The sequence below is a fragment of the Pseudorca crassidens genome, chromosome 14 (genome assembly GCF_039906515.1).
Source record: "Pseudorca crassidens isolate mPseCra1 chromosome 14, mPseCra1.hap1, whole genome shotgun sequence".
NCBI lineage: Eukaryota > Metazoa > Chordata > Mammalia > Artiodactyla > Delphinidae > Pseudorca > Pseudorca crassidens.
Window position 1 is genome coordinate 12,599,868 of NC_090309.1, and position 9,496 is coordinate 12,609,363.

General features: G+C 44.6%; 1 protein-coding gene across 1 annotated transcript; it reads left to right on the forward strand.

Moving 5' to 3' along the window:
- Positions 1 to 238: 238 nt before the first annotated feature.
- IL36G (interleukin 36 gamma) lies at positions 239 to 6,169 on the forward strand. Its single transcript, XM_067703880.1, has 5 exons — positions 239 to 290; positions 846 to 907; positions 1,392 to 1,499; positions 2,212 to 2,351; positions 5,459 to 6,169. The coding sequence occupies exons 2-5, from the start codon at positions 865 to 867 to the stop codon at positions 5,666 to 5,668; spliced, it is 501 nt and encodes a 166-aa protein (XP_067559981.1). The 5' UTR covers positions 239 to 290; positions 846 to 864; the 3' UTR covers positions 5,669 to 6,169.
- Positions 6,170 to 9,496: the final 3,327 nt, after the last annotated feature.

Below are 9,496 nucleotides of genomic sequence, written 5' to 3' on the forward strand. Positions count from 1 at the left end.
AGGGTCTGTCATTAACCCTGTTGGTAGGGCTTGGCTAGGTGCTTACTTCTCAGGGAGCCCAGACAGGTCCTCCTCATTCTGATGCCGTGATTTCTTCATCTGAGCCTCACCGGATCTTCTGGCAGGAGGATCTGGCCTTCTTCTTTCATGTCGTAAGATTGTCACGCCCTGCTGAGGAAGCTGGCTCCTCCCTATGCTCTCCAGATAAGTGTTCCCCACTCCACCAGAGCCCGTCACTGCTCTCGGGAGCTGCTTGAGCTGCGATTCAGTCCCCTGCGCTTTTGATAAAGGTTCTTGCCAGCAGGTGGCTGGAAGGTCCCTTGACTCTTACGCATCCCTCTTTGCTGTGTTTAGGGCTGGCGCCACGCCAGGCTGGGTCCATGTCTTGTCCCGTGCAGAGTTGGCTGCTTCTTACTTGGGGAGCTGCTAGGATCCTGGCAGAGTTGCCTTGGCTCGGGTCCCTCCCCTGTTCCCAGGCAGACAAATTTGCCAGTGGGAGTGGGGAGGGCTGCTGGGAGGAGAAGGCACAGACATCAGGGAACTGTATTTAAGGTCAAAGGGTATTTAAGGTATTTAAGGTCAAAAGTCATGCCTGGCCTTGGAACCCCTAGGGGGACACTGTCCCTGGCTGGATCTCTGGGTGGAGGAAACTTCTGCTTGATACCCCTCCCTAAGGTCGCCTTGAAGTTTTGTCCCAGGAGGTGGCCTAGATCTTCTGACGAGGGCTTGGTATCAGGCCAGGCTTCCCAGCTCCCTGCCCAGAATCAGGACCTTAAGAACCAGTATCCTTGGGAGGGTCTGGAAATGCCTCCTGAGACTCAGATCTCGTATCAATGTCCTCACAGGTGCCGAGACAACCCCGCTATGGCAGAAATTGTGGAAGCCTCTGGACCAGTCTATATAACAAGTAATGTTGGGATGGGGTCTGGAGGCTGGGGACACTCATGCCTGTCTCTTCTGGACACCCCAGGCTTCTCTGTCCCTCCCTGTATATGGACCTTACCACCAAATGCTGTCCATGTCCCACTGGACCGCGAGGGTGAGGACCATTTCTTTTTCACTGCTGCAGCTCTAGATCTAGCCTTGGGCCCAATACAAAGTGGCTGTCAAAGTTAGTAGCTGGGCCTTGACACATGTGTCCTTATGGGGATGAGGGTTTAACTCATTAACGGTCTAACTCTTAGACTAGTTACAGGCTTGTCCTCCTCACCAGAGCTCATAGTTTTACTGGAAAGAAAGGCTGAGCTGATGGGCCATGTGAGAGCTGCCAGTTTTGATGTGTAAACCCTGAACCGTCCTTCCTGAAAGGCCTGGAGTAGATAATCTTTCTCCTAGCGTCTGATAAAGCAACCTTAATCGTGTTTCTTCATTATTCTTTTCTATTTAAATAGGAATGGATGAGCCTTGGACTGGAGAATGCTTTGACTTGAATCAGCAGGCGTGGATCCTTAAGGGTCACACCCTCGTGACAGCTCCACTGAACAACAGTGTGACTCCAGGTAGGTGAGCGGTCACCATGCGGTTGATCTTTGTGATGTGATCCCCCACACATCATTGCGGCTGGGATACTGGTATCCAGCCTTTGGTTAAAAGTGTGGCTTTATAACAGAGCTCACCTGGAGGGGGAAGAATTCCACACCTGCCTGGGAAGGGGTGTCTTGGACCAGGGCAAAGAGAGCAGAGAGAGTGGAGTGGTGTTCTGGGGAGCAGTGATCTGAAGGCCTGTCTTAGGGAAGAGGAGTGGCTTGTTCTGCCAGACTTCTGGTGTCCTAAGAGGACTAATGGGTTGGATAGCACAGGAAGGCAGATTTCAACAGGACATTAGGCAATACTTGTCAGTGAACAGGGCTCTCCAAGGCTCAGGGGGGTTGCTTGGGGTTGGAGCTTCTCACCTCCAGGTGTTCAAGCAGAGGTGTGAAAATCTTAAGGGTGGCGTCTGCCCTCTGATGAACTCTTTGTGTTCGCTCCATTTCTTAGGGCAGTGATTAGTGCTTGGTGTGAATGAATGAATGAATGAATGAATATGGGGCTGGCCACTTTGTGGGTCTGGGGTAGTAGGGATTATACTCTTAAGATCTCTTCCAGCCTTACCTGGAAGATCCTGGTCTTTCCTGACTTCCAAAGGGCACGGACTGTGTGCGTTGGTGGTATGTGGCGAACACAGCTGCCTTCCAAAGGGGCACTGACACCATATCCCCTCTTATCTAACAGTCACTGTCACTGTTATGCCATGCAAGAATCCAGGCTCTGTTGAGGAAGACAGAGGGGTTCCCATTTATTTGGGAATAGAGAATCCAGAAATGTGTCTGTATTGTGAGGACGTCGGAGGACAGCCCAAATTGCAGCTGAAGGTGAGTGACTGAGAAAAATAATGTAGAAAAACCTCAGTTTCTTTTCTGAGAACTTGATTTGTTAGGAAATCTAATTTTATAATTAAAAAAGAAATATCCTCCTGTTCTTAAGCCTACTTATCCCTTCCTCCTTTAGAATAACATGCCTGCAATAGACTTTAATTTGATTTATCCTGCCCCTCGCTAGTTGAGGGCTCGTCTTTCTTGAATATTGAGACATTCTAGCCGTTGTTTGTTTGTTTTAATTGGGGTATAGTTGCTCTACAATGTTGTGTTAGTTTCTGCTGTACAACGAAGTGAATCACCTATGTGTATACATATATCCCCTTCCCCTTGGGCCTCTCCCACCCCATCCCCCGTCCCACCCATCTAGGTCACCACAGAGCACCGAGCTGATCTCCCTGTGCTATACAGCAGGTTCCCACTAGCTATCTGTTCTACACATGGCAGTGCACATACGTCAGTCCCAATCTCCCAATACATCCCACCCCCCATGTCCACATATCCATTCCCCACAGCTGCATCTCTATTCCTGCCCTGCCAGTAGGTTCATCTGTACCATTTTTCTAGATTCCACATACATGAGTTAATATACAATATTTGTTTTCCTCTTTCTGGCTTACTTCACTGTCTATGACAGACTCTAGGTCCATCCATGTCTCCATGAATGTTTATTCAAGTATATTCTCTCCTTCATTCTGCCTCCCCTCTCCTTTTCGAATTCCTATTCATCAGTTATTGGAACTTTGAGATCTCACTTCAATGTCTCACCTGATTTCTCATACTTTCTGTCCTTTTTTTTTCATGTTGCATTCTGGGAGAACTCGTTGGTTCAACATCCCAGGTCCTGATTACCTTTTAATTCACACGCTAAATTATCTGCTACATTATCTTTCTATTCTGTTTTTATGAAATTTCAGTCTTTACTATGCTAATTCTCAAGCTCTCTAGTTGGTTTTGCGTTTTTCTTCTTTATAACTGCCTGTTAGTAAAAACTTGTTTCTGAAACTTCTGTTTACTGCAATTCAATTTAATTCAACTCAATATAATCCAAGTCAGCAAATGTGTGTGTTCTTACTGGCCTTCAGCACTGTTGTGGGCATTTGTGAATCATCAGTGCACAGAATGGCAGGGTCCTGCCCTCCTGGGGCTTGCATTCTAGTTGGAGAGGAGAAATGGTCCACAAGAAGTATAATCATGGGTAAATCTGTGGCATGTGAAAGGGTGTTATGTCTCCTGGGAAAGAACGATTAGAGCCGGCTTAAGAGACTGGCAGTGCCAGTAACAGCTGGGGTCTGGCTGTGTGGTAAATAGTACAGCAGGCATTATCGCAAAGGTGAGATTTTAGCAGATGGGATAGGAGGCAAAGGAGTGAGCCAGCAGTGTCCAGTGAGGGCAGGTTCAATCAATTCAAATTGTTAGAACGTTTTGAATAGAAGAGTGGCATGAACGGACATATGGTTTTTTAAAAAATTATTTATTTATTCACCTACTTATTTATTGGATGCATTGGGTCTTAGTTGCGGCGTGCGGGATCATTCGTTGCAGCATGAGGGATCTTTGTTGTGGCGCGTGAGCTCCAGAGCGCCCAGACCCAGTAGTTGCTGCGCATGTGCTATTTAGTTGTGGCCTGCAGGCTCAGTAGTTGCCATGTGCGGCCTTAGTTGCCCTGCGGCACATGAAATCTTAGTTCCCCAACCAGGAATCCAACTGGCATGTCCCGCATTGTAAGACAGATTCTTAACCACTGGACCACCAGGGATTATTTTGTCCGCTACTTGATAGCCTCGTGTGAAGGGCAAAGGGGAGAGTCCTGTTGGAGGCTTTGAGGTGATCCAGGTGTGATCTGATAGATATGGGGATAGCATGGAGGTAGGAAGAAAATGGTCAGATTCTGGAAATATTTTCAGTTGAGTCAATGGGCTTTGCTGACAGAGTGAACGTGGAGTGTGATTAAGAAGATGAGGACCGAACAGTACAGTTTCAGCTCTGTAAGCAAGAGCTGCGTGGTGTTGACCCTGCAGGCTTTGTTAAGACTTTGAATTTTGTGATAATTAGAAAATCATTCAAGACATTTAAGCCGGAAGGTAACGTGATCTTATTTATTCATTTTTTTATTTCAGTTTACAGTTAACTCAATTGCTTTGTGGAGAATGGGTGGTAAGGATGGAGCAGGTGTAGGGGAGGGAGTGAGAAGTGGCTCAGTTCAGGAAAGATTTTGGAAATAGGGCTCACAGGCCTTGCTGCTGGATTAAATGTGGAGGGATCTAAGAAAGCAATATCAAGGATGAATCCTAGGTTTTTGGCTGCCCAAAGAATTGGCTAGATTAACTGGAAGTTATTAACTGAATAAAGGAATCTTTTGGGAGAATTCCCCCTACTCAGGGTGGAATGTGGCTGAATTATGGACCATTCCTGTGTCTCTTTGGGGAATCTTGGACATAATGCAATTTACTTAGAAATACTTATATTACCTAAATAGAATGATATGTGAATATATAAATATATACACCCACAAATATACTTCTATATTCAATATAGAAACCTTTTCTGATTGTTCTATATACTTTGCTTTTTTGAGTGCAAGTCCTTTGATTTGTTAGACCCTCTTGTGCCTTTTTCGTGGCTCTGACCTTTCTCATATGTTTGGCAATTAATTGGAAACCCAAGCACCCCTGCCCTGGCGGTCCTTTGCCAGAGCAGTGGTTCTTGCGGGAGGGGGGCTCTCACGGATGAAGCTTTGGTGAGGGAAGACCTTGGCTTCCTGCAGCAAATTTGCATTTCCTTCCTTTTCCTGGGGGTGGGGTGGTCCCCGCAGCCTCTTGTGCGGGGAGAGTTCCAATTTGTCATTCAAGGGTGGCCACTTGTTCATGAACCTGTGCCTTGTGTCACTCCATGCCATCTCTGGAGTTGAGGGTGGGGGGCAGGAAGGTGACATTTCATGCGTGCTCACTCTGTTGTGCCTTTGAAATGGGTTTTTCTAGGCTTGCTCTACTAGACGGATAGGGTTGCTCAAACTTCAGAACATTTACATGTTGTGTACAAGTAATGTTGAACTACTCAAACAGCCTGTGCTTCTCCTTCTGGCATTTTCTGTCCCATTTCAGGACCAGAAAATACTGGATCTGTACAACCGACCTGAGCCCATGGAGCCCTTCCTTTTCTACCATGGCCGGACAGGCAGTACCTCCACCTTTGAGTCCGTGGCCTTTCCCGACTGGTTCATCGCCTCCTCCGAGCAAGGCCAGCCCATCTTTCTCACTTCGAACCTGGGGAAAATATACAGTACTGCCTTCCGCATAGATTTAAGGATTTAACTCAGCCTAGAGGTGGCAGCTTGGTCTTATAATTTCTCGTTCTCAGCGTGTCTTCATCTGGATTTTCTCAGCGTCATTGCACATTGATGCTGAGAGGTGGGCTTGGCCCTGTTCTCATCTTATTTTATGAACGGAGAAGAAGCAATGACCTCGTGGCACCCAAGGAATAGAATGTGGGCTCGAAAGCAGGAGGGAGGCGGTGACGTGTGGCTCTCCTTTCAAGCTGAAACTGTACATCTCTCAAGCCATCTGTACACGGACATCGGGACCCAGAAAACATCTGTCCCAGGGGTGGTTATGAAGAATCACGAATTCAGAGTTCACCCGTCTTACCCAAGATCCTGGGACTAGCATGGAGCTGACCTTTGTTTTTGTTTTGCTTTGTTTCCTTTCCTAATGGGATTACGCTTCCCATAATCTCTCTATGTTTCCAGTGTATTGTAAGGGGTGTAATATATCCTTTTAAGGGTTAGGAACTTGTAAAGAAAACCAATTCTTCATTAAATTACTTATGTCTAATTCTAATAATCTGTTACCATAAAACCAAATATAAACTCCACGTGTTTATACGATAAGAAAGCTAAAACAGTTACAAAATGAAATAGGAAACAAGAAGTAATCTGAAATTACCAAGAGTGATGGAATAAGGACACTGCAGTGGGTAAGTCTGGCACTGGGGCTTAGCTGAGGGGAGAAGGGCCCTTATCAATGGTGATAGGGTGGTGGAAGGGATAGCGCATGTAAAAGGCACCACTATTTGACTACTTTCTGTATAGTCTCACAGCCTTGCTTTCTTTTTTTTCTTTTAGCCATTCTCACCATCCACATACTCCCTTTAAAAACTGCAGTAAAGTTGCCTTTTTTTTTGAACAGAGAGCCTAAATTTCCCACCAGCCATGCTTCAGATGATATATTCTGATGAAATGAAATAACTGACCTCGGGTATAATTGTAGCTCAGATGTAGCTCATGATGTAGCTCAGATCTGGTTCTGCATATCATAGATTTCTTATTTTGACAATACCACAAATGCAGAAAATTATGTTCGCTTAAATACAGTCCACAAAATAGCACCAGTAACGTAAATTTTTTTAAAGAACTTTTGGACAGCCAGACCACATACGCTACTGGGCACGCTAGTGAGCAATCAGTCAGCCCTGATCTAATGCAGTGTCTCTTGATTCTCAAAAGTTTTCTTCTTCAGCGAAATCTATTTTTAACATGCAGCTTTATAAAAGTCAACATTAAAGTGAACACCAAGCGAATTAGTTCCGGAATATCGAGTAGAAGAATTAGTCATTGGATACTTAGTACTACGCTCGGTGCTAATACATGGTGACAGGTTGTGACAGCTGCCAGTTTACATTGCTGCCTTATCAACTGTTCCGTCTGACGATGGGGATCCAATGACACATTTGCACGTGACGTGATCGTGCATCTCCATCCTCCCAGGCTGTGTGATGATTCAGTTTTCCCATCTCCTTTCTCTACTGTGAAATCTTTGTTCGTGCGGGCACTGTGACACCCTGGATTGTTACTTGGCATGTGTAGACACTCACACGAAGCTCTAATATGAGCCCTGGTGCCATATGGCTGGGCTCGGGGGTAAGGTGGGCATTCTGGTCATCCAGAAGAGATTCTGGTAACTTATTTAAGAGTAAATCAAAATGAAAACATATGGAATTCCCAGGTGGTCCAGTGGTTAAGACTTGGTACTTTCGCTTGCCATGGGCCCGGGGTTCGATCCCTGGTCGGGGAACTAAGATCCTGCATGCCGCTCAGTAGGGACAAAAAACAAGCAAACAAATGAAAACAACAACATAATAATCTCATAGCTTGTGGGACCCAGGGAACAGACTTCCACGGACCCCTGGATTACCCATTGCATTTGAGAAATAACGTACACAGTATAGCACAGTGTCTGAGATCATGGAAGACCCCTGTGAGCAGCAACTTAATTTTCAGGCGATTGCCTGGTGCACTTCTGATTTTCACGCATTTGCTGTATCAAATCCTCTTACATTTGAGTATCATGAGCTCCAGGCCAACACTCATTGAAGGATTTGTTTCCTTTGGAGTTTTAGCGACAGGCAGCCTTGATGCACTGAGGGGCTTTTGGATTCCAGGGGGGAAATTAAGAACCTTGCCACCAAAATCACAAGTACAGAGAAAACAGTTGAGTGGGATGTTCTTCTGTCGAGCTGCTTTGGGGCTCACATCTTCTGGCGCCAGAGTTGCTGAAGGGCAAAGGCTGTTTCCTGAAGACACTGTCCCTTGACTTGTGAACAACTGGGCATGGGGACTAAAGACGCTGCCCCAAAACCCTGAGACCAGTGGCTGTAATGAATAATTATTCATGTCAATGAAACGTCAGTTTTTATTTCTTAGACTTTACGGAGTTATTTAAAAGAAGATTCTTACCAAAAGAGTACATGTCTATGGTTAAAAGCAATATTCTCCCGCCTCAGTCCTATTTCTGAGCCAACTGCTTTCTGTTTCATGAGGCAACTGCTAAGTCTTTTGCAGCTCTTTTTATGTTTTCCTCCATGTGTCTAAGTATATGCTTTTACTTCTATTTCTTTTTTTTAAAGTTTATTTATTTACTTTTATTTTTTGGCTGGGTTGGGTCTTCGTTGCTGCATGTGGGCTTTCTCTAGTTGTGGCGAGTGGGGGCTACTCTTCGTTGCGGTGCACAGGCTTCTCATTATGGTGGCTTCTCTTCTTGCAGAGCACGGGCTCTAGGCACGTGGGCCTCAGTAGTTGCAGCATGTGGGCTCAGAAGTTGTGGCGCATGGGCTTAGTTGCTCCACGGCATGTGGGATCTTCCTGGGCCAGGGCTCGAACCTGTGTCCCCTGCATTGGCAGGCGGGTTCTTAACCACTGCGCCACCAGGGAAGTCCTACTTCTCTTTCTTAAAGTATAAACTTTGTACGTTATCTTTTCTATCAGACTGATGTCATTTACATCTCTATTGGACAAAAGTCATATGCTCTTTATTTTCTACAAGTTAACAGTAAGTAGTAAGTCAAATAAAGTTGTGTTTGTAGAGAGTGAGATGATGCTTGAGTAGGCCTGGTAGGTAATGCTCTAGTATGACCTTGAAAAGACACACAGTGTTGGTGGGAATGTAAATTGGTGCAGCCTCTATGGAAAACAGTATGAGAGTTCCTTAAAAAACGAAAAATAGAGTTACCATATGATCCAGCAATCTCACTCCTGGGTATATATCCAGAACAGACGAAAACTCTAATTCAAAAAGAAACATGCACCCCAATGTTCATAGCAGCATTATTTACAATAGCCAAGACATGGAAGCATCATGGATGTACACTGACAGATGAATGGATAAAGAAGATGTGGTCTATATATACAATGGAATAGTACTCAGTTATAAAAAAGAATGAAATAATGCCATTTGTAGCAGCATGGACGGACATAGAGATTAAAGGCAAATATCATATGATATCACATGTTGAATCTAAAAAAATGATACAAATGAACTTATTTACAAAACAGAAATAGACTCATAGAAAAGAAACATGGTTACCAATGGGGAAAGGTGGGAGGGATAAATTGGAAATTTGGGGTTAACTGATACACACTACTCTATATAAAATAGATAAAAAACAAGGACCTACTGTATACACAGAGGACTATATTCAATATCTTGTAATAACCTATAATGGAAAAAAATCTGAAAAAGAATATCTATCTATCTATCTATATATACATATATATATTGATATATATATAACTGAATCACTTTCTTGTATACCTGAAACATTGTAAATCAACTCTATTTCAATTAAAAATAAAAGGCACACCATAA

What these genes read in the sequence shown, in the direction of transcription:
- IL36G (XM_067703880.1), top strand. Translation starts at nt 865, where the DNA reads ATGGCAGAAATTGTGGAAGCCTCTGGACCAGTCTATATAACAA. An exon ending in GAACAACAGTGTGACTCCAG is followed by an intron (nt 1,500 to 2,211) that starts GTAGGTGAGCGG and finishes CTTATCTAACAG; the next exon opens with TCACTGTCACTGTTATGCCA. An exon ending in AGCCCAAATTGCAGCTGAAG is followed by an intron (nt 2,352 to 5,458) that starts GTGAGTGACTGA and finishes GTCCCATTTCAG; the next exon opens with GACCAGAAAATACTGGATCT.